The sequence below is a fragment of the Microtus pennsylvanicus genome, chromosome 3 (assembly GCF_037038515.1).
Source record: "Microtus pennsylvanicus isolate mMicPen1 chromosome 3, mMicPen1.hap1, whole genome shotgun sequence".
NCBI classification, from domain to species: domain Eukaryota; kingdom Metazoa; phylum Chordata; class Mammalia; order Rodentia; family Cricetidae; genus Microtus; species Microtus pennsylvanicus.
The window spans coordinates 74844889-74870729 of NC_134581.1; the positions used below are offsets into that span (position 1 = coordinate 74844889).

General features: G+C 41.6%; 1 protein-coding gene across 4 annotated transcripts in view; it reads right to left on the minus strand.

Annotated features, from left to right (window-relative positions):
* The window catches only part of Sik3 (SIK family kinase 3), a 220860-nt gene that overhangs the window by 73973 nt on the left and 121046 nt on the right, over nt 1–25841 (minus strand). For all 4 annotated transcript variants that reach the window (XM_075966052.1, XM_075966051.1, XM_075966050.1 and 1 more), the window contains exon 4: nt 2352–2513. In XM_075966052.1, coding sequence (XP_075822167.1) covers nt 2352–2513 — 162 coding nt within the window. The remainder of the gene's footprint in view (nt 1–2351; nt 2514–25841) is intronic.

The window sequence follows — 25841 nt, forward strand, 5'->3', positions numbered from 1 at the left end:
AGAGTCACAAACCAAGGAAGCATAAAAAAATACACAAAACAAACAAACATACCTTAACCTTAGGTCAAATATACAGAATGAAACTATAAATAAAATAAAGAGGGATATTAAACTATTGTAATAATCCAAAGCCCCTGGGGATGACACTGTAGGCCCGAATCATGTACTCCAAACATATCTAGGTTCCTAAACTTCACACTTGTGAATGCATTGTATTACAGGGTAAAAGGAGCTTTGTGTGCAAATGCCCAAACAACTAATAGCTGCAAACTTCAGAGGTGGTCTTGGATCATCTACTAGGACCTGATGTAATGACAGGACTCCTTTACAGTATGACAAATTATGAGGTCCAAAGTCACGGCAACAGAAGCATGATGGTGAGTGCCATGAAGACGGGGCAGGTTGTCTCTACAAGGTAAAATGGCAAGAATCTAGTTTTCCCTTTAGGTCCTCCGGGACCCAGCCCTGCTCAGATCAAACCTAGATGTTAACCTTGAAAGGCATGTTTTGAACTACTGACTTCCAGAACTGACTTAGAAAACCATTGTACGTGGAGTCTTTGCTGATTGGTTCACTGACAGTAAGCCTGTTGCACCTTACCTTTGCAGGATGAGTCTTGCTATGCATCCCAGGCTGCCCTCAAACTTAAGGTCCTCCTGCCTTGGTCTCCCATGTATCACTCATCTGAGTTCTGTGAGCTTTTATCAACAATCTGTAGGTTTTATCAACAATTAATTTCAATGAAGCTACATAAAGTACTTATAAAAGAGGGTTTGGAATGGCCACAAATGACATAAAGACAAAGAAAGGCATGATTTTATGCTAACAACGTCCTTGACAGTCTGAGGCAGGATGATTGAGTGTGCCTGGCTTAGTCTTACACTAAAAAGAACCTTTGATTCTTGCCTGCTATGTCGTGGCCGGCTCAACAGTGACAAACTATGTGAAGTTCTGAACAAGAGCACAACTATCAGTCCAAGAAAAGGACAGAAACAGGTGACACTGGAACAGAACAGGTATGTCTATGCCTAAGGGACAGAAGTGCCACAGCTTGCTCGGGTACTGTGACCCGGAACAAGATACAAATCTGAATTCTTTGCGGGAAATCTGAGAACAGCTTTTGAGTCCTTGGCTCTTCTGGTGATTAAATTCTAACAATACTTCAGTTTTCAGCATGAGACACTCTGGCTTTCCTCTGGGAGATAAGGAACATACAATGTAATACCTACAAACAGTCAAAGGACAAAAATGCCCATTTTTCTACTTATGACTGCTGTGCACTCCCATTCTTCAGACCAGTAGGAGATGCGCTTGCATCTGTCAGGCAAACGCTGGTCGGTCAGCACAACAAGTGTGAGCCACTGAGAGAGAAACGTGGAGAAGTTAGACGGGCAGACTAGTGGATATGAAATAAAATGTTGGACTGAAAACCAGAGCTTAAAACTTGCTAAGAAGCACCCTTAGTGGATTAAAGTGAGATCTGGATGCAAGAATTTATATATGTGGGAGGAGAAAATACTTAGAAAAATCTCAATAGGTCCTAAACCACTTTTTCACATCTTAAGAGATAAAGCAGCTTTAAATAAACATTATATTATGCTTTGGGGGCGTTGTAATCTATTTTACGAAACTCTTACAGAATACAGCCTATAGAGTAAGCACGCTCTACATCCATGGTGGTACACATCAACCTTTGCGAGAGAAGCTGAGTACATAATTTTAGTAGTTTTCTTTTCTATTTACAAAAAAAATATATTTTTCATTAGTTACAAAAGACTTACAAAATAAAATAAAATAAATAAAAAGAATTTGAAATACTACCTCTTCCTTTCTTCCTAGAGAGTTCCTGAAAATACTGTATTTTTTAAATGTGCTTTGAAAGTTTACTAATTTTCAGGCTATTAAAGCATGAGACACTCTGGTTTTCCTCTGGGAGATAAGGGACATACAATGTAATACTACAAACAAAAACACTACTGGGGTGGGAGTCCTCAGCATGCACAAACCGGAGTTTAGTAGTCAACTCTAATTTTATTTTTTCAGGGAGGAGGTTGTTTGTTTTTCAAGGTGGGGTTTCTCTGTGTAGTTTTGGATGTCTCACAACTAACTCTGTAGAATACATTGGCTTTGAACTCAGAGATCTGTCTGCCTGCTCTGTCTCCCAAGTGCTGGGATTAAAGGCATGTGCCACAACCACCTGGCTCATGTTCTAATTTTTTTTAAGAGTCTAAATTGCCCCTACTTTCACCATGCTTCTTTTAAACAAGAAGCTCTCGCCCCTTGCCTTAAGAACCTTGACTGAGGAGCTCCTCCATCCTGTCTTCACCACACATATTCAGCACACACCTCACCTGCTATTTTGATATTCAGATTGGCATCCAGAAGCAAATTTTCAGCTTTTAAATCACGATGAACGATATTCCGACAGTGACAAAAATACACAGCTGTGACAATCTGCTTGAACTTCCGCCGAGCTTCCTTCTCTGCCATTCTTCCATGGGCCACCAGGTGGTCTGTGGTGAACAAGAGAGAGTCAATACCTACCCAAGATGATGTCAAAGACCCCTGTCCCCAGGTGGTTTAGGAGGCAAGTGAAGCACCCATCTGATAACAGTTTAAAAGTGAACAGAGGGGCTGGAGAGATCGCAGTGGTTAAGAGCTGCGGCTGCTCTTGCAGAGGCTCAGCTTCAGTTCCTGGCACAGCCATGGTGGCTATAGCTCTATGACTCCAATTCCAGGAGACCTGATGGCTTCTTTCTGACCTTCATGGGTACCGGGTATGCATGTGGTACACACATATACAGGCCCACACCCACACCCAATAAATATAAAACGAAACAATAGATAAAACCTGAACAGAGCTGAAGGAGAACAAGGCACTTTCCTGTGCACATCCATAAAAACTCACCAGCAATAAGAACCCAAACCACTCTAAGCCTGAGTCTATTGTGATGAGGGTGCGTAAGAGTACACATGGCACCACCATAAGAAAGAAGGGTTCTCAGGGCTTAGTGCTATTATTCAAGAATCGTAACACTTAACACCTTCCTTCTCACAACCCCACTGCAAAAGATTACATATACATAAGCAAACACACATGAAGATAAGCATCAAAAGCATTTCCTGTGTTTGAAGAGTGTGTCAAAAAGCAGAGTCATAGCAATAGATATCTCAGAACAGAGTACACACAAAGCAGGAGACTGGCTTTCTGCGGGGCTCTGCCCAGGCTGAATACTTTCTTTCTTTCTTTCTTTCTTTCTTTCTTTCTTTCTTTCTTTCTTTCTTCCTTTCTTCCTTTCTTCCTTTCTTCCTTTCTTCCTTTCTTCTTTTCTTTTTCTTTTTCTTTTTCTGGTTTTTTGAGACAGGGTTTCTCTCTCTGCCCTAGCTGTCCTGGAACTCACTCTGTAGACCAGGCTGGCCTCGAACACACAGAGCTCCACCTGCCTCTGACTCCCTGGAATTAAAGTCATGTGCCACCACCATCAGGAGACATCTACTTTCTTAAAGTTCTATAATTTGACATTCTTTGGTCACTTAACAATGTATATACATCTTTATATCCGAGTCTGCTATTCTTAGAACTATGATACTAATTTTTACAGAAAATATTAACTGAAAACCAAGAGATTTCTATCAAGAAAATGATCAATAGTCGAGCTACTAGAATATAGGGGGAAAGCAAACAACAAACAAACAATCTGGCATGTGGCAGACTGTGGCTGTCCTCAGGACTGAAAAGCCATTTGACTGCGCCACAATCATTGCAGCAAGTTTTAGAAGGACTTTCCTATAGAGTAAGGCACTGGCTGATACTGCGCCAATGCACACACCTTAACCTAGTTGCACATCATGACAGATGCCCGGATTAAACGTCAACCGTGGGACTAGAGAGTTGGCCTCAGCAGTTAAGAGTGTATCCTGGCTGGGCATGATGGCACAGGCCTTTAAACCCAAAAGTATATACTGCTTGCCAATGACCCAGGTTCAATTAATTCCCAGTGCTCACGTTGGGCCAATCACAGCTATGAGGGAACTCTAGTCATGGGGGAATTTACACCTTTTCTGGCTACCTGGGTACCCACACTTATACGGCATACATTCACACAGACACACACACACTCACAGAGAGAGAGAGAGAGAGAGACACACACACACACACACACACACACATACTCACATAAATTAAAATAAAATAAATCTTGAAGAAATGCAACAGCATATTCTGAGGGACACTTCTAATGACCTTCTGTGAAAAGTCCTTTAACCAAATGATCCAGCTGAAAAAGAATGTTAGCTTTATGTATCCTGAGATAATAAAAAGTACAAAATTAAGCAATATAGGTATACATATGACCACTCATTAATAGTTCACTGAAATCACCCAATTATTTTGGTGACATCTCACCCTCATGACTAGCAATATTTATTTTTTAAACTTATATGAAAATGGAATCTAGGGTAATGTACTACTAGCGATGGTCACTACAAAGACCAAGAGCACAGAGAAAACAACCAAGGGCCAGGGAGAAGTGCGAAGCAACCTACAACCCATCTACATGACAATTTCTGAAAGAATACAAATTGGGTTTTGACAGCAAGGGACATATTCTAGAGTGTAAACATGATGCACGTGCACATTCATGTACACACTCACGCACACACACATTAGTGTAAATAAACAAATTACTAAGAAAGATCCCTAAAGCCGAGAGTGGCAAACAAGCCTATCATTCTAGTTCTTGGGAGGCTGAGGTAGGGGCATCTTTTTGGAGGCCAACCTAGGCTGCCAAGGAAGACTCTGACATCACTAAAAACAGACAAACAACCTGAAAAGACCTGTTATAATGCCTCACTTACAAGATCCTGAAAGCTTTCCCCTAAAAATCAACCACAGTTGCTGGGCACGCCTTTAATCCCAGCACTCTGGAAGCAGAGGCAGGATGATCTCTGTGAATTTGATGCCAGCATAGCCTACAAAGTGAGTTCCAGGACATCCAGGACTGTTAAACAGAGAAACCCTGTCTCTAAAAACTAAAAGCAAACAAAATAACAAACAAAAAACCCACCATAGTTACTTACAATTTAATGGGGTAGGGGTGAGGGAAGGACAAGAAGTCCCCAGGATGGAGATGGGATGGATGGATGAGCTATATTCAGGTGTGTTTAGGCTTCTAGTGAGAACCACAGGGGAACTCTTAACAAACAACACAAAGTCCCAGACTTGAGGACAGCAACATAACCTAAGCTGCTCTGGAACCTGACCCCCATCAAAGGCAGGACATTAGATTTTAAGCAATCACTCTCTAACAGTACCTGATCCCTGCCCCCCTCCCCGTTCCCTAAGAGAGGCCTAATTATTCTAATAATATGTTTAGTTGCTAAACTTGGTCTAATTAAAGAGCTCTGAGGAGACTGCTCTTCTTGAGAAACATAAGAATAAACTCCTCTGAAGGGTTACCATCAGAGAAGCTCATCTGGCCGAGCCACCCACTAATTAAAATGCCCAAGAGACACTCGTCTGGCAGTAAACATTAATTACCAAAACACATCAAAGCTTCTTTAACATGACAGAATGATTAATTTTGTGATTTCCAAAATAAGTGATTTTTTTCATTAAAAAAAACTTTTTATAAATGTCTAAGTACTTTATTTTTCTAAAATGATTGGAAAGTTCTCAGAATTGCTGTCAAGACCAGCTGGTAGAATATAGCCTAGCTCTGCTTTATCTTCACAACGACACACTGGTTATCCCTGAACAAAACATTTACCCTGCCAAAACCCCAGCTCCCAGCCTGCTAAATGGAGTCAACTTTCACAGGCCAGGACCAGGGAAGAGCTCCTGCATTTGAGGATAAGCTTGTACTTTAAGAGTTATCACATATGACAAAACTTGACTTTTCAGACATTTTAAAATACATTATTATGTGTTTTCCAGGTTCGCTCAGCACCATGCAGTGAATATTGAAGCATTTTGTTAATGCAGCTCCAGACTCTGCAGCATCTGTCGCACTGCATACGACTGACTGCTCTACACACCAACATCGCTGTTGAGGGTCCTGGGTAGAAGGCATTAGTGGCAGCACACTGGGCAGACTGGGGTACACACACCACACAGAACTGCAACTACCAGCATCCCCACGCTATTCCTGCAGCTGCGGGTGTCACTGAATATCACTTCTGCAAGCAGCTTTCAGTAGGCACAATAGGCGTTCCTCCCAGTCCAGCACTTGACACCCACGCTGCTCCTTGCTGCTGCTCTGTGCTCTTCACCTTCAGCGCTGTCTTGGGGGCTCAGGCTCACTCACACCTTTGCCTCAGCTTTTATTTTCATCCACTGGATTCCCCCACCCGTTAGCTTTGCTCACAGTCTAAGGTCAGGCGGGTGTGCCAGGAAACCAACAGGCTGCAGTCTCAGTCCCTGCAGAAACCTGCCTTTCAGTGGCCTGCTGACAAATGGCTGCTTTATATCCCTATATGCGCAATAGGCAGGAAGCAAAAACTCCAGTCCAGATGGGCTATTTAACCTCTAGTGGAGAAATCCAGAGCAGCAGCCCAGCCTGTACTTATGTATAGTCACCGAGTCTGAATCAACACTGGGTACTTTCACATAGCGGGTTCTGAATCCACTCAACAGTCAAAGGAAAACACAATCTGATCTTTGTTAGGATTCTAGCTAAACGGGACTCAGAAGAGCCATTGTACTTCCTCCAGGCCTTCGGTGAGCTAGGTCTCCTAACATCTTTGCTACCAATACCAGTTCTATAGAACCAGTGGTCTCAACTGTCCCCAGGACCCTAGTTCGGATAGTCTATAGTCCTGCCCTGCCTCCCGCCTAGGCAGACATCAAGGAGACACCTGCTATGTAAAGTCAGCCATGTGGCCTTTCCACCACTCACTTATTACTTGTTATTGAAATGCAGGGCTGATTTAAAGTTCTCTTCTACTGCAACGCGGCTTCAGCCAGCTAAAACCCAAAGTGGGGTGAGTCTCCGTGTGGAATCCAAGTTCTCTTCCGCACCTGCCAATCACCCTAGGTCATCTGGCACTGGACTTCCTTACATGTCATCTGCTCTTCCCCGTGAAGGTGGCAAAAGCTAGGGACACTCTGAGGCTCACACACCGCTGAGGGGTGACAGAATAATGAATGAGTTCTGTGGCTCAAAACCCACTCCAGCACTAGCACACTGACCTGCCTCAGAATCCACTCTAGTGTTGTCCCAGTCTACTGGGACACGAGGAGGTGGGATACCTAACCTTTCAAAGAACAAAAACACACACAGGCGGGTCTTTGCTTGCCTAGACCAGCTTCAGTGGAATCTTAGAGGCATTCCACTAATGGGACAGTGGCAGGGAGCTAACATTTCTTAAAATAAGTCTCTTTTCCATGCCATGCAGACTGTCTCCATTTGTCTACCATTTGGAGATGATGGAAACCACTGTAGGTCAAGCATTGGGCAGAAACTGCATTCCGTGGGATGAAAGGTGAGCCCAGCCCAGCCAGGGGGCAGGTATCCTCAGCTGGTCTCATATGGCTACCTGAAAACATGTCTGCCCATTCCAGGCTAACCACAATCAGCAGCTCTTTACTTTGCCACTTGGTTCTATCATTTCTTCTTCCTACACCCATGGAAACGACTTCCTGTTTATCAAACAAATGCTTCTTTCCAAAGGAGCCAGGACAGGCCAAAATAACTCAAGCTGCCCGCAAGCAGGTTAATGAGAGAGAGCTCACTCTGCTATCCTATTGTCCTCTAACTTGAAGGTCAGGCTGCTTCAGGGTAGAGGAAGCGGGTTTGTTGCTCTGTTTCCTGGCAGAAACGCCATCTCACACACTGCAGGCTTTGTAGCATGCTATAGGTGCTTAGAGTCTCTCCCTTGCTAGTGGTCTAGATCAAGAACTTCCGTGCTCTTGTGTTTCTTCTTCCAACCCATCAACACAGTCTCCTAACTCTACCCCCAAAAGAACCCAGAATCCAACTATTCTTCACTCCTGCCTCCAGCCCTCTAGAGTCATAATTTGGGCTAAACAGTTACCATCCAGTTCCCAGATTATTGAGATCTTCTGATATTACTCCTAAGTATTATCCGCAATTCTGCCCCAGGCTCCCTGCATCTGTTCTCTGAAAAGTTGCAAGGCATTGGTACGAACAGGTCTCCTGTACCTTCAACTGTCTCCCCCAGTGACTAAACCTTACATCATTTTCGAACAGTAGCAGAGCCCAGACTCCGGCACGGGCATGATGAGCACAGTTCTGTGTTGTCATATACACAGATATGCAGTATTCCCACTGTAATCAAGATGCAGGACTACTTGTGGCAAATTCGTTCTGAGGATTACTTCTCAGTGAGAATGTCTACAGAGATGCACACAAGTGTAAATAAGCCTGTCTTTCCTCCTGGTTCCAAAAATACAGAAATCTTCTACTACCCCACAATTTCCCCTGCACTACGCTGTCATGGTCAAGCTCAGAAGCAGTACTCTTGCCTCAGCACCTCTGCTCTTTCCTTTCTTTCTCCCAGTAACGTGAATTTCCACAGTATTCGCTTGACCGCCTTTTTGATTTTATCTTACATGTTCAGGTATTTTATTGGCATGCTTATCTATGTCCCATGTGCATGCCTGCTGCCCACACAAGCCAGAAGAGGGCATCAGAGCCCCTGAACTGGAGTTGTGAGAGACAATGTGAGTGCTGAGAATTGAACTCTGGCCCCTCCCCCATCAAGAGCAGCACAAGACCCAACTGTCCACTATTCCCCCACCCCCACCTAATGTTTTTCTTATTTTATTATCTTCTAACTACATATCTGTGTATTCTATGTTCATTACTGTTTCTTACACTTGATACAGTATCTGGCACATGTGAAGCATTTCATATATATATATATATATCTATATCTTAGAGAACAATGACAAGACAAATATTAACCAACACAAATGCAACTTTTCAGTACTCTCAATCTGTGTATGCAGAACCCACCAACCCAGAGGCCTGACTACATTAATGTTTTAAAAATTCACTTTTGACTCATTTGCCACTAAGCAGGGTTTGTAAACAAGAGGGTATTATGTTCTTTTTAAACGCTAATCTTTTGATATCAAGCCCATTTACATCGATGGATAAAGAATGACCGAGGCAGGGTTTCTCTGTACAACAGTCCTAACTGTCCTGGACTTTGTATACTAGGCTGCCCTCAAACTCACAGAGATCTGCCTGTCTCTGCCTCCCAAGTGTTAGGATTAAAGGCGTGTATCACCACCACCACCTGGCTAAGAATGACTGATTTTTACAGGGCTCCTAAAAAAGTATCTCCAGAGTGCAAGGCCAGGGGGCTTGTGATAGGGCACTTCATGTTCCAAAGTCCTTTCAACAATCTGAGTCAGCCTCTCCTGCAGAAGAAACAGGTGTCTCTCATGTTGCCCCATTGTATCAGCAAAGGTCAGTTAATTGGAATGGCACCTTTTCTTATTTAAAAAAAAATCATGTAGTGTGCTGCTTCTGTTTGTGTAGGAGGGATGGGGAAATCAATGTTAAATAAATTATATTTCTCCAAGTATACTCTGCTTTAGACAGGAAATGCTTGATTCTAAATCCAAGAAAAGTAGTGTGCAAGACAAGTCTGAGATCTTATTTGAAAGCAAAGAAGATATTGAGAAGTCAAGCTGATAAGGTTCCTAAGTGGAATAATTTGTACAGCAAGAGAAGAATGAAGCAGAATAGAGATGGAGTTTAGTGGTAGAGAGGAGAGAGAAAGGGAGATTGCTGAGGGACAGAAAGAATGAAACCTCGGTGGACTAAAGCACACAGACACATTCAAGTCCAAAGATTCACAGTTTTATTAGAAAAGAAATAAAATCAGCCACAGTGCACCCCACTGGAGATTGCTAGGGTGACAACTTGTTTGAAATTTGATATATGATATATGAAAATATATATCAAATTTGCTTCAGTTTCTGAATATGTTTTAAAAGAAAGTTCTTTACAAATGTAGTAAGCATAAAAGAAGCAGTGCCAATTTGCAACTTTTGGAGGTGAATTTTATTTTGAGACAGGGTCTTACTACTGTAGCCCATGAACTTGAAATCAAGCTTGCAATGTGACCCAGTCTAGCCACAAACTCCTGACTGCCCTATTTCAACCTCACCTCAGGAGTGTTAGGACCTAGAATCAACCTCTACTTTCTTTGCATGAAACCGCGTCTCTAGGTGACCATGTAAGAGGCACAACTTGAACAACTGGACAAGATCAAGAGAAAACCCTGTTATAAAGAGAATATAGGAACATACTTAAAGCTTGTAAGAAAGGGATCACAGGAACATACTTAAATCCTGTAAGAAAGGGATTGCAGGAACATACCTAAACCTGCAGGTTATTCTGAGAATCACTGAAAAGGAAAACCAGTCCTTATCCAATACCTACAGTGAAGTGATGGAGGTGGTGTGAAGAATCCCCGCCTCTCCCTTAGATAAGGGAATTAAACCTGTATTTTACCAGACTGTAACTGTAAGTGGCACTGTACAAGAGCAGAGAGCTAGGAGATTATGTTGTATGACAAAATAGACATGCTCAACCAAATCCAGGCTTCTTAAGCAACAGACTACAGAGGGAAACAAACAAACAGACAAAAGCTGTGTGGAAAGCAGAGAGGGGCTTATAGATTAAACACAAGCAAGATAGTTATATATCAAGTCCTAGCGTGGTGAAAACAGGCTTCACGGGTCGTTATGATGGCAGTTTGGACGACCAAATTATCAAGACAAACAGAAGACAACACCTGGCTCCTGAGCTTCAGACCAGAATAAGGACTCAATTAGAAACTGAGCTAAAGGCCATTTACTTGTGTAGTATCCTGGCGGGGAATTTGGCTATATCCTCTGTGTGTTAAGAACCTGAGGGAGGCTGGGTATAAGAGCAATGAACTAATTCACTTGGCAGAGGAAATTTCAATTTAGGACAGCATTCAGGCTGTGATATGGCTACTTCTACAGCTCTTATCCAGGTCTACTAAGAGAGAAATATCAAAAAGCAAAGCAGAAAGATAAGAAAATGGGCACCTTGAGAAGAAAGGAGTGGTGAGTTTAACCTTACAGACAAGGCAAGGTTTTAGGATTGTTAAAGAGATGAACACTATTATGGTAGTCTGCACTGAGACTAAGAGAGATGTCGCAAGAGCAAGACCTTAGGCACTGAAAACGAAAGAAAAGAGACTCAGCTGAGTATATCACTGAAGGGACTCCTGCTCCTTGAAAGAGACCTCTGGGGAGTGTTTCTCCAGAGTTATTAGCACACTGAAGTTAATACAACTGTGGTCCAAAGGGGGTAGGCTCTGTTTTGAGATGGCAGGAGACATTGGCAGCAGCATCTACATAGTACTTATTTTTCAGGCATGAAAGACACAGGACTGGGGGATTCACAGTTTGAAAGTGGATAAGGTTCCTAAGTGGAATAATTTGTGCAACAAGAGAAGAATGACACTGGATAGGGATGCAGTTTAGTGGTAGAGAGGAGAGAGAAAGAGAGGAGATAGGTGAGGGAGAGAAAGAATGAAACCTCAGTGGGCTAAAGCACAGACACATTCAAGTCCACTGGGAAGGCTAGAAGAGTCAGCCCAGGGGAGAGGCTATGTGTGGTACGTGTAGAAGAGCTGAAGGTCTGGGGTTACTCATGCCCTTTGGAGCTGAGGCAATCCCATCACGAGCCCCTGACACAGGTCATAGAGCTCTAAGATTTGGTGTTTTCCCTGCTGGGTTTTGGTCTTACTTTAATCCAGTTGATCTGTGCTACTATGTATTGGAAGTATATACCTTGTTTATGATTTTATAAGGGTGCACGGTCAAGAGGCTGCCTTGATTCTTATATGACACTAGGACTTTGAACTTTCCAACAGTGTAGGAACTGTTACAAAGACTATGAAGACTTCAGAAGTTGGGCTGAATATGTGGCACTATGGATGGCCATGAATCTATATGGTGAAGGCATAGAAGGTTATGGCTTAAAAGTGCTGTTTGGCTATCAAGATGACATGGACATCAATTATCAAATTGACAGACTCTGGGATTACTGAGAGACAAATCTCTGAGCATGTATGTAAAGGGCTTTCTAGATTAAGTGGAAAGTCCAGCCTAACTACAGAGGGCCGTGAGCACCAGCATTAGGCACTGTCCGCCTACTGACTCTGAATGCAATGTGACAGTGGCCGTGCCTGCCACCCACTCCTCACCACAATGAAATGTAAATCAAAATAGACCTTTCTTGAGTTGCTGCTTCTCGGGGGGATTTTGTTACAGAAACAAGGAAAGTACTAATACAAAAGAGCACAGGGAAAGAAAATTGGAAAAGGATATAAAAACTGGCAAAGAATCGGGCGTCCTGATGCATACCTGCAGTAGCAGCACTGGGCTCAGAGGTGGAAAGACAGCGGTCTGAGGCTTCCCTGAGTTACAGAAGGAGACCCTGTCTCAAAAACGAACAATTTTTTTTCAAATCAGGTCCTTGGCCAAGTCCCCAACTATACATGCACAAAGTGAGACCAGGAGGTGGAGTTGGCAGAGAGCAGCTGCCAGGAGCCTGAGAAAGCCAAGACCGTTAGCGGGTCCACAGTCCACAGAAGATCCTGGAGTTCAAGTTAAAAGGAGTAGCTTTGGGGAATTGTCCAGAAAACTATACCCTTGGAGTAAGGGCTCCCTGAAAGAGTAAGGACAAAACAAAAAAGGAACCACCCCAGCAAAGCCTTAACAGAGCTGCAACAGGTTAAAGATGCCGGGCCTGCAATTCAATGGCCTGACAGAACAAAGTACACCACCACAGGTAACAGTCCAGAATCAGTGCAGGGACTGCCCTTCCTGCCCAGCACCCAGTGAAGTCACAGAACCAGTGAGATGGTCAGCAAAGGGAAGAGCTTGCTGTCAGACCTAGTGACTGGAGCCCCAGGCCCATATTCACATGGTGGAGGGGAAGATATATAATAAATCTAGTCTAAAACTGCAAAATATCTTGAGAAGTTATTAGGAGCTGAGTATGAAAGAACATGCCTGCACTTGGGGAGCCTGAGGAAAAAGATTTCAGTGTTCAAGGCTATAGAGTGAGCCTGTCTCAAAAACAGAAACAAAAAGCAAACAGTATCAGTACCCTTAAGATAAGTATTATGATTAAGTTATTTAAAAATCCTTACATATAAGAAAAACACTAAGTATATATGAGTAAAATAACATACTACTTGAATTTGGTTTAAAGTATTTAAAATTGAAAAAGTAGAAGAGTTGGGAAAAAGGAAACACAATCAGTAAATGCTGATAACTGTCAAAACTGGGTGATGAGGCTATCAGGTTTATCACGGGATTCTTCTCCCTCATATGTAATTGAAAATGCTTACAGAAAAAGGGATTTTCACTTGTGTATCTGTGTTCGCTAATAACAGCATCACACCGGACCAAACTGTGGAAATTCAAGGGTCCAGCATTTCACGGACAGACAAAATGTGTCATTGGTGATTCTGACACATGGACATCACGCTAAGCGAGATAAGCTGGACCAGAAAGGACAAATACTGTGTGATCCATTTACTTAATGTCCCTAGAGTAGTTAAACTCAAAACAAAAGGAAGAGTGACACTTGGGAGGTGGGGAGGCAAAAAGGAAGCCACTGATTAATAGCTAGAGAGTTTCCATTCTACAGAAGGCAAAGGTTACAGATGACAGCGCAACACTTCATAATTAACAGTATTGAAAACGGCCAGAATAATTCTGCGTACTAAATATTTTATACACTTTTTAAAAAATGAAATGCTAACTGAAATACCTTCAGGACATCAAAGTTGGAAGATATACTGAGATGTGATGCATTAATTTCAAATACAAAATTAAAATCCCTTTTTAGAAATTAAATATTCTAGCTGGGCAGTGGTGGTGCATGTCTTTAATACCAGCACTCAGGTGGCAGAGGCAGGCGGATCTCTATGAGTTCAAGGTCAGCTTTGTCTACAAGAGTTAATTCCAGGACAGGCTCCAAAGCTATAGAGAAACCCTGTCCTAAAAACTACAACAACAAAAAGTCAAATATTTCTAAAGGTTATGATTAAATATCTTTTTGTGTCCTTATTACTTGGCCAAGAAAAACTACATTTTTCTAAAAGAGTTAAAAAATAGTTTAGAAAACCCTCAGGAAAAGTATATGTGTGAACACAAATATATGTATATATATACACATATACATACATACATGTGTTATGTATGTACACATACAAAACAGAAAAATTCCTTTGGAACTTACATATACTAAATACAGCAAAAAATATTTGGCTTGGGCATGGTGGCACACACCTGTACTCCCAGCTCTCAGGAGGATGGTGAGTTCAAGTGCAGCCTAAGCAACGCAGTGAGACCTTCTCAAAATGCACACATAGGGGTTGAAAAGATGGCTCAGTCAGTAAAATGCTTGATGTGCAAGCATGACACCCAAGTTCAAGTCCTCAGTACCCCTATAAAATGTTGGTTTTGGTACATGCCTGTACTCCTACCCCTGGGAAGGTGGAGACAGAGAACCTTGGAGCTCACTAGCCACCTAGTCCTGCTGAATTGGTGAGTTCCAGGTCCAGTGAGAGACCTTATTTCAAAAGAGAGGGTAGAGAGGAAGGAAAAGTCAACATGCACCTCTGGCCTCTGTGTGTGCCCATGCACACTTGATACAAAGAACATCTTGATCGGGAAACTGTGATGACTTCTATGTGACGTATTGTCAAAGCACACTGGGTTCCCCAAGCATCTTGGACAGATTACAAATATAAACTAGCTAGGTATGTTATTAAGAAAATAAAAATATAGAATAATTGAGAATGATTGATTCAGAGTGATGAGATAAACTCAATGGTGTGGTTACTCGCATACATTATAAAAACTCAGCAAAGAGCTAGTCTTTAGAATCAAAAAGAATCAATAATGTCATGGAAAAAATATTTTTGTTTATAAAGAATGTAGCTAGAATAACACGTTTTTTTAAAAAGTGACAGCAAGCTGGCACATAGTATGTGCTCAGATGCCTATGCCAATACTCCTGGAAATCTATGAGATAACAGAAGTCCTCAAGGGAACACTGACTTTATTATACAGAATACAATGGTTATTGATTTGAACCTTTCCACTGCTTGCCCTACTGGCTGTCTGTGAATGCTCCACTGCATAAATAAATTGGATTGTGGAAATCCTGGGTTTCGTGCATGTTGGTACCATTTGGAAAGTGTTATCTTAAGACAGGGAGAGTGTTCCCAATAAATCATTTACATTTCAGCAGACTACTCTTGAGTTAGTAATTTGCCTTAAAATGCCTATGAGTTCTCCTGGTGCCCAACGAGCTTGACTTGGTTTAATAGCACATGACATCAAATAGGAAGTTTAAGGAAATGTGTCTCAAGAAACCATACTGGGGAAGTTTGGATATGAGTTTAAAATCTACAAAAATAGCTTTTCAGTACGATTCGGAAGATTAGACAGAAGTGGACTGTCATGGCCGCCCTTTTACAATGCCATGCTAAGAAGCAAGATTCATTTCAGTAAGTCAGCTAAATGAACAAGCAACATACACTCAATAACCCATTCCATTGCTTCTAAGTCAAACTTCTAATATGGTTTCCTTTTTCTGTATACTCAACTAGAAAATACAAAACCCGTTTAGCCTCTAAGTCCAACACTCAGCTAACTAAATGAATAGAAAAATATGACAGTTCTTTGCTTGACTGGGAATATCTGCTATCTCTTAGACACTGCCTTAAACAAAGCAAACAGGATGGTAATACTGTCAATCTATTTTCATTCACATCTTCTTCTTTCATTCAATAAGGAGTTGTTGGGCATGCAGTGTCTGTGAGAACTATTCTGAAATTTGACAAGGATCAAAAATTACAAAATCCTGGCTTGGAATATGGCTCAGAAGCCTATCACTCACCAGCATGTGTAAGGCCCTATGTTGAATCTCTAGAACCACAAATAAAAAGACTACATCCTTATTGTCAGGATATGTTTTGGGCCGGCCAGTGATGTCTCATACCTTTAATCTCAGCACTAGGGAGGCAGAAGCAGTTGGATCTCTGTGAGTTCAAGGCCAGCCTGGTCTACAGAATGAGTTTCAGGACAGTCAGGACTGTTATACAGAGAAACCCTGTCTCAAAAAAAAAGGGGGGGGATACATTTTGTTAAGTTCTGATGTAAGCAAATGGAGGTCAGTAGGTTGTGGAACCTGATGACCTGAGTTCAATCCCAGGAACCCACATAAAGGTGGAAGGGGAAAAAAGATTCCATAAAGTTGCTTCTGAGCGCCATATGCAGCTACATATGCACATACACATGTACATATACACACAGAGAGTATTAAAAAAGGCTGTATCTTAAGGAGTAAATGTATGACTGAGTATATGGATGAATGTCAATTGGTTATAAGAATCAAGAAGAAAATTAAAGCAAAACTGAGATACAGAAGATTAGGCCATGGAAACAAATGAAGTTTGGATACAGTTCCTTTACTCTAAGGAAGTAAAGCAGTAGCAATTCTGAAACAAATGAGAGAGAGAAGTGGGAAAGGAGAGTTTCAGAAAGAAATGGGGTAATATGAAAGTCTCACAGAGTAGCACACTGGACAGCCAAATGTAGAAGGAGTTGAGACTCTAAGGAAGAGGAGAAGATCCTAGAGACAGGGTTATGTGTTCTAAACCCTAGTAGGAATCAACTCGGTGAGCAAGCTGTAGAATGACCTGGGCAAGAAGACTGCACCAGCAGAGATGCCAAGTGCCATGCAGTCTCCAGTCTTCCAGCCAAGCTCAGTGCCCACACAGCTTGTGAGACTGACTGGGTCGCTTCCTTCTACCCCAATATCTGGGGAGCTCCCTTTGAGCTCGGCAAATAGCCCACCCCCGTGGCCACAGTGTAGAGTTGTCTTTGCTTGCTAGTCTACCTCTGACACTAAACCCCAAAGCAGATAGAATAACCTTTATCCGAAATGCTCAGACCCTGTACTTCTAATTTCAGGGGTTTTACTTTTATTTTGGAATACTTGTGTAGATTTTATCAGCTATCATCTCTCATATAAAAACCCAAAATCTGAAGTGCTAGCAATAAATAAACAAACAAACAATAAATAGCAGAACAGAACTCGCATTGGCATTCAAAAGTTTCTGATTGCACAGCTCCTGGGTTGGCATGCCCAGTGTGCGGTACACCCTAATCACGGCTCCTACTCAGCACTGTGGAGTGCATACACAATAACTTAGGAGTTCCTAGTAATTACAGTAGAAATCAAACATGGCCACTCACACTGAACTTGGTCTTAATAAGTTATTCACACAATACATCAAAAAAAATCTCACCAAGTAAACAATAAAGAAATAGCAATGGAATTTGTCCTTTTCTGTCTCTCAAGCATGCTAAGTCTGAGGAGTCCAGAGAGACTTTACACATGGCATACTACAACTCAAAAGCTAAACTGACTAGGGCCAAAGGGAAATACTTTTAGTTCTTCAAAGTAGGGTGTATTTAAATATGAAAGTATTGTACACTGTGTGCAGTCCGAATGTAGCCTTGCCTGAGAAGCTGCTGGGAGCTGTGTTGGAGAGCTATGTCTTTATTTGCCTATGAGTCCTGGGTAGTGCCAGAAGGTCTGATGATATAATTTAGGGACAGTAAAGCGTAGGACTCTGGGTCATCACTGTCAACTGGCCTGAATGGAGAGGTCAACTTTGTGGGCAATCAATCAATCGATCAGACATACATAAAATAAAAATGAGGGCACAAAGGATAAGCCCTGCTAGAGCAATATTCTGTGCACACTGTCACACACTAGTGCTAGGACAAAGCATATCTAGAGAAGGACAATGAACACTTCGCAGCTAGTATTTCCGGCCCCGTACATCTTCCCTGGGCTGATTTTAACTGTATCCTTTCCCTGGAAGAAGGCACATCTGTGAGTTCTGTGAGTCCTTCTGGCAATTTATCAAATCTCAGTGGGTTTGGAGAAATATCTGAATTTGCATTTGGTGCCAGAGAGAGGTGATCTTAGAGAATGTGCTTTCTCTGTGGCAGCCAAAACTGCTCATTCATTGCTCAGTTACAGTTCAAATGCCAATGCAAAGTACCCTAAATTCAAAGTTCAGTTTCACAGTTGAACTAGCTTCTTCCAAAGACCCACAGCAACACGTGACTAGTGGTTACTACATAGGGGCCATATTCTTAGACTTTACCTGACCTTCTTATGCCTGACACACTTAGTTTTCAACTTCATCTTGACCTCCAGCTTTTTGTATTCTACTGCATAATCATTTATCCTGATCACACTGTATAACTTTGCTGCTGAAGTGTAAGACCAAACCCATTACTGTATAGCCTCAACAATTGTATATGAGCATGTCATAAAGTCCCTATGCATCTGTCTTATCCCATTTACACAGGTAATTAAGTGCCAATTACTCAGTTTTCTACAGACGAAGATTAAGTCACGGTTTTCAACATAGGATCTTCAATCAACTCTTTTATTTTTTAAAGATTCATTTATCTATTATGTATACAGTGTTCTGCCTGCGTGTATGCGTACACACCAGAAGAGGACACCAGATCTCATTCTAGGCAGTTGTGAACCACCATGTTGCTGGGAACTGAACTCAGGACCTCTGGAAAAACAGCCAGTGCTCTTAACTTCTGAGCCATCTATCCAGCCCCCATAACCGACTCTTTTAACTATTTGATGACTATCTTCCTCATTTGTCACAGCAGCTAATTTTACTTTCTCCAGCTTGAAACACACCATACGCTTAATTCTTTGCATATGACCCATCCAAAGCCAGCAGATGGCATGAGTACCTGATTTCATACTCTCCTACCTAAAAAACCTAGCCAGAACCATATGTATCGTCCACTTCTCCCATCACAGCCATTTCCTTACAACTGTGCGCATATTTCAGTTATGGCCTACCTATCCCCATAAAACCTTCCGTACACATTACAGTTTTCATTAAGTTACTGTCAGACATATCTTTCTTGGTACTGTAGCTTCAACCCTGACCTCTAGTCAAGTATTCTGCTTAAGTAAATAATAATAATAAAAAGAGCAAATGCTTACTTGCTTCTTATATTCAGAGGGTCTGAGATTTTACCTTACATGAAAGCTGACCATTTTAACTGCATAGGTGCTGATAGAAGGTATGGGACCCCTCATCTTCTGGTCAGAGACAAAGGCTTTTGGACTTAGGACATAGCAAATATCAGAAAACCAACCTGTTTTAGTTCTGAAGCCCCAGTTCCCATAGGACACTACAAGCAGTGCCTCTGCACAGACAGATCTGTGTGCATTACTGGGAGACAAACACTAGGCTTAGAACTCAGGTGTGATCTTTTACAGTAACAGGCAGCACACTCCCAACCCCTGCTTGTTTGCATTTTTGTTTGTTTGCTTGCTTGCTTTTTGAGACAGACTCTATTTTAGCCCAGGCTGACCAGGAACTGAATCTTCCTGCTTCAGACTCCTCAACACTGAAATACCAGCCCATGCTTGGCTAACAAACGCTTGTTTGAGTTCTAGAGGGTGAATCTATCAAACCTTCTTGAAATGAAGGACTGCAGCAAAAGTCGGTTCCTTGGAGGGAGACAATAAGAAACACGGGGTGCACATAGCATACTCACCTAGTGGCTCTGCTTCCTGCTCACACCGCCTTCTCACTTTCCTTCACAGTTCTACTTCTCAAACACTAGCCTTACTACACGCATGTACATGAGCTGCCAAGGAATGGAGGCTTAGCCTTCATGTCCATGGCTCCTTTACAGCACTGTTACTATCCCCACCTCTAGACTATTCAGTTAAGATTTGTAAACCAAATAAGGCAGTATAAGTCAGTGTATCTCTGGATGTATGACTTAGCCATTTGCAGTGACCCCTTAAGCAAATGAGGTTTTTCTCCTCACATCTCCCTTGTGCTTACACTTGTATATGCATGTTGTAGCTGTGTTGACACGTAGCTGTATCATCGATATGGCATTTCATACACCAGCTTTTTAAATACATTAAGAGAAAAAAACATATGATCACTTCTTGTATAACCACAAAATTGCCTCTGCTATTAGGTTCGTTTGTCTTTCCTATCGTAATTTTGTGGGTAGACTTACATAAACTTGCTTTCAGCCTAAAGAATGTCCTTCATTGGTTCCCATCTTTGGAGAGTGAACCTGTTAGCACAGTTTCTCTGGGGTTTTGCTACTTGGAAAAATACTTTTCCTTCTTTTTTGAAAAATGATTTTGTAGGATGGTGGGATTTGGTAGACAGACTTTTATTTGAACATTACCCCAGTGCACTGTAAGTGCTAGCATTTCTGCTGGACAGTCAGTTGTTTTCCATATAGGGCTTTCCTTTAAGGAGGTGTCATTTTCCTTCCGTGTTTCCTACCTGTGTTTGACTACACCAGTTAGTTCTCCCTGTGATGTTTCTATTTGTGGGCCTTTGTATTTAGCCTACACTTGGAATCTGTGAAGTTCTTAAACATGTGGGCTATTGAATGAGGTATCTGTCCTGCCCAGTCCCACAGGCATTCAGTCCCAAAGAAACACACAGACACCTACATTAATTATAAACTGGTAGGTCTATTAGCTCAGGCTTCTTATTAACTCTTTCTTACATCTTAAATTAGTCCATAATCCTTGTCTGTGTTAGCCATGTGGCTTGGTACCTTTTATCAGCGAGGCATTCTCCTCTTGCTTCCTCTGTGTCTGGGTTACAACTGCAGACTGAGTCTTGCCTTTTCCCAAAATTCTCCTACTCTGGTTGCCCCTATACTTCCTGCCTGGTCACCCCACATGTACTTCCTGCCTGGCTCCTGGCCAATCAGCATTTTATTAAAATACAAGTAACAAATCTTTACAGGGTACAAGACCATTGTCCCACAGTACTCCCTCCCCCCTTTTCTTCTAAACAAGAATTCTAAATCTAATTTGTTTAGCTTTTTTCCAGACCATTATCCATAACAACTTGTAACCAACACTCTAAACAATGAAAAACATCTATAATCCATTTTTCAGGTATGTGAGCATAGTTTTCTAGGGTACTTCCTGCTGATTAGGGATGCTGATCATCTTATGGGGACCTAAAGAAAACTGAGAATTATGGTCATGTCCTGACTATGAGACTTGATCATCTCAGCCAGCTGTCTTGAAACTGTTCTGGATATAGGACTCAGACAAAACTCCAACAGGGGTCCTCTGAAATGTTGGATCATCTGGAACATCAGCTCCTATCAAAGACTCTTCAGGGGGTCTTCCTTGATCAAACCTGATTTTTCTTAAGCTAAAATGAATCCAAGCATCTCATTTCTTGTAGAAACTAAAGCAAAATCTCTTCTCCAAAGTAACATATCTTTTGACTTAAATTTTGAAGTCATAGCATTTTCAAAACATATATGTTCTATTAATCTAGCAACATTTATAATCAAATGTCTTTTAGCAGCTATTGTTCCTTCCTCAGGAGTCATAAATTCAAAGACAATAAATAATAGACACAGAGTACAGATAGTTATAGATTAAATAAATAAAGAAAAATATGCCATATAAAGATGGAAAGTACACAGAGTCTGGATATGTATATTATTGTGTTTTCTTTGAATTTTTTGACTGTGAAGGACCTAAGTACAGAGAGACATTTCATTGTGCAAGCTGCTAAGCTAAACCACCATATATATCTTAAAGGTGTCTGATTTAAAAATATGGGTCTAAGGATATGTTGCTTTGGAAAAGAGGCTCTTCTTTTGTTTCCACAGAAGATGAGAATCTATGGATTCCTTCCAGATTAATGTGGTTTGATGAACCAAGAGCCCCTGAAAGATCACAGTGAACACCCGCAAAAATTACTTCACCCAACACAAAGCAGGAAGCAGTTTAGAGAGAACTACACCCAAATTCCCAAATATTGTTTATAAATGTTTGTTTGTATTTTAAAGGGGATATGCTATAAAGATTTGCATTGGTATGGACCTTGGTCTAATACAAAACTAAAATCAATTTTGTTATATGTATATTTCTGGTCTTGATTAAGGTGTTTATGCAGCTCATTTAAAAATGCAATGTATAATTAAGAAATATAGGTTAATAGAGAGTCATCTATAACAGTCAAGCTTCTAGTCAAGTTAGTTAAGTTTTCTAGATATATATATTTCTGTTAGATAAGTATTCTTCAAATCTTTCAGAGACCTTCAGAATATGGCATTTAAAATGTTTTAAGAACTTAGACTTTTCATAACATGAGACACATCTCCTCCTGGCAGCACCAATTACTTCAAGAGGAAAATGGGCATTGAAGAGGCTCCTTATAGAGTTGGTTAGCCATTTGGGCAAGAAACTATTCTTGCCTGAACTGCTTGAATGGACTTGCAGAACCCATATAAAAATGAATAATAAAGCTGCCTAAAGAAAGTGAAACAGTCATTCAGGGTTCCTGTTTCATGAAAGAGTCTGGTAGTCATTCTGCAGGACACAGAAGTGACTGACAAACTACCAATATAGGCAGAACTGTCTTTGAAATTTCCTGCTTCGTGGAAAAGTCTGCTGGATACTATGGGCCAGCAGGCTGAAGATGGATGCCCTAAAGGTACAGAAGAACTTTGGGTGACTGTCTAGGCAGCAAAATGTCACTGTCAATTCAAGAGTTTTGGAAGTTGCTTACAATGCACTTTCTGTTAACTTAGGTAAATAACATTCTGTAGTCTTTGATGGAGTTGAAGAATAAAGAGTTATAATTATAGTTTTCTTTAGTTATGATAAAAAATAAAGTAGATATACTATAACTGTAAATCTTTGCTTGTTACCTGTCTTGTTATATGTAATTTTACTATGCTAAAGTTAAAACTTTCCTTTTTATTTAAATAGAAAAAGGGAAATGGTGTGGGAAGTCCTTCTGTATATGTGTTACTTTTATTGGTTAATGAATAAAGAAGTTTTGTTTTTAGTCGATGGCTTAGCAGAACAGAGCTAGGCAGGGAAAACTGAATGCTGGGAGAAAGAAGGCAGAGTCGAGAGATGCCATGTAGCCACAGCCAGGGACAGTCAAGCCGGAACCTTACTGGTAAGCCACAGCCACATGATGATACACAGATTAATAGAAATGGATTAATTTAAGATGTAAGAGCTAGCCAATAAGAAGCTAGAGCTAATAGGCCAAGCAGTGATTTAATTAATACAATTTCTGTATGGTTATTTCGAGTCTGGGCAGCCAGGAACAAACAAGCAGTCTCCAGCAACAGCGGGCTACTGTTTTTGAAACATCTGCTAGGTTCACAACCATCTTTTCTTATGGTTTCCACTTCTGTCCTCTATGCCCTCCTGATACGCCCACTATGCATACAGGAAGCTCCCTACTGTCTCCTCCCACTGAGCACACAGGAAGCTCCCTACTGTCTCCGCCCACTGTGCACACAGGAAGCTCCCTACTGTCTCCGCCCACTGCACACAGAAAGTTCCTTACTGTCTTCAACTCCTGGGACTGCTTTAGTTCATCCTTCTCATCTCTGTGCTTCAATGTGGACAATCTTACTGACCTCTCCTTCAATCTGTTTCTTCTTTCTGCCAGTTTAAATCTGTTGTTGAACCTTTCTAATGGTTTATTTATTTCCCAGCCCCATAATTTTTATGTCTTTTTAAAATAATGTCTCCTTTTGGTATTCTCTATCTGAAGTGACATTATACCTTCATTTACCATTGCTACTTCAATTGTGAAGTCCTCTGTTTCTGTGGAGATCTTTACAATGTTTCTCTAAAAGTTTTTCTTTTGGTAAATCTAACATGTGATCAGTCTAACAGCCATTTTCAGTGGTCTGCATTTTGTCCAATGATTGTGCATGCTTTGGGTTTCTTCATCTTTGTTGTTTTGGTTGAAGAGTGGCATTCTAGATGACATAATGTAGCACCTCCCCTTCAGGCTTGTTAACTGCTCTTTCTTCCTTTCTACCACCTGGAGTTGACTCCTTCATTCTCTTCAGATTTGGGTCATCTCTTCTGGGAGAAGCAGCTTCAGTGTATCTGGAATCTCAATGGTTTGGACTGAGTTCTCTTCAACTCTTTTCTTAACCACCCCCAGCTGTTAAGCTCTGTTAATTCTTAGCTGATGCTTTGTTGTTTTAAACAATGTTCTGGGGCATGAGTTGCTCTATAAACAATACAATCAAATTCTGGCTTTGAAGGAAAACTTTCTGATCAGTCCTTTTAAAAAAAAAAAGAAACACACACACAAAACAACAACAACCCCCCCCCCAACTCCTGACTTAAGAAAGCTCTTCTTTTTTCCTTTTTTCAAGACAGGGTTCCTCTGTAGCTATGGAGCCAGTCCTGGAACTTGGTCTTGTAGACCAAGCTGGTCTTGAACTCACAGAGATCTGCCTGCCTCTGCCTTCTACGTGCTAGGATTAAAGGTGTGCGCCACTACTACCCGGCAGGAAAGCTCTTTCGTGATGTCTTGTTCTGTGGGACTCTTCTGTGCCCACCATGCTGATAGCTGAGGCCAAGTCATGAATCTCTTCTCAGGTGCCTCTGAGAACAGCCCCTGTTGTCACTAACACTTAAACACCTCTCTCACTTGAATGAAGGCAGGTCCTTTGTGAAGGCTTTGGGATCTATCTGCATTATGGTCTGGTTTTCTTCCCCAGGGAAACCTCTGAGTTAGTGACTTGAGCTATGACTTAGTTAGGGTTTCTATTCCTGCAAGGAAGACACCATGACCAAAAAGCAAGTTGGGATGCCTTTAATCCCAGCACTTGGGAGGCAGAGACAGGCGGATCTCTGTGAGTTCGAGACCAGCCTGGTCTACAAGAGCTAGTTCCAGGACAGGCTCCAAAACCACAGAGAAACCCTATCCCGAAAAACAAACAAACAAACAAAAAAAAAAAGCAAGTTGGGGAGGAAGGAGTTTATTTGGCTTACTGTACATCACTGAAGGAAGTCAAGACAGGAACTCAAACAGGGTAGGGTCCTGGAGGCAGGAGCTGATGCAGAGGCCGTGGAGAGGTAATAGCTTCCCATGGCTCATTCAGCCTGCTTTCTTATTGAAAGCATTCCTGTCCAGAGATGGTACCATCCACCATGGGCTGGGCCCTCCCCCACTGATCATTAACTGAGAAAATGTCTTACAGTGGATCTCATGGAGTCATTTCCTCAGCTGAGGCTCCTTTCTCTGATGACTCTAGCTTGTGTCAAGTTGACACACAAAACCAGCCAGTACACGCTAGATATGGGGGTCAATGGCAAACTTCTCAGGGATAATCACACTCTGGGTGCTGCAAATTCTATAAAAGGAAAATGGAAGGCAGCCTGATGGGATCGCAGCTTGACTCACCTGGAAGAGAACAAGTCTTAGGACCCAAAGGAGTAATGTGCTTTTCTGGACATGGGAGCCCCTACTTCAACTGTACCCTTCAGGACACAGCTTCCCCAATGGGTAACAGAAAAGGTGACAAATGCTAATGCTCTGATCCTCCTGGGAAGACAGTCATCTGTCCAGACTAAGACCCACCTAGACGTCTAGACTGGAATCTATCTCTTCCTGAAAAGACAGCCATCTGTCTAGACTAAGACCTGGCTGGATGTCTAGAATGGAATCTATCTCCACTTCACAGAGTCTGTGTGTATGCATCAAACTCTTATTTCTTATTGAATTTTCAAAGATGTTTTTGGATAAACGTTTCTTCATTTCCTGCTTGTCCATTGGATACTGTAAACTTTTAAAAATATTTCTCATCAGTTTCATTGGCAGTAGATGAGAATTCTATATGAACTCATGCCACAGGTCATCTCCCATGTGGTCTTTACCATAAGGTAAAAGAGAGCATATGCCAGGGC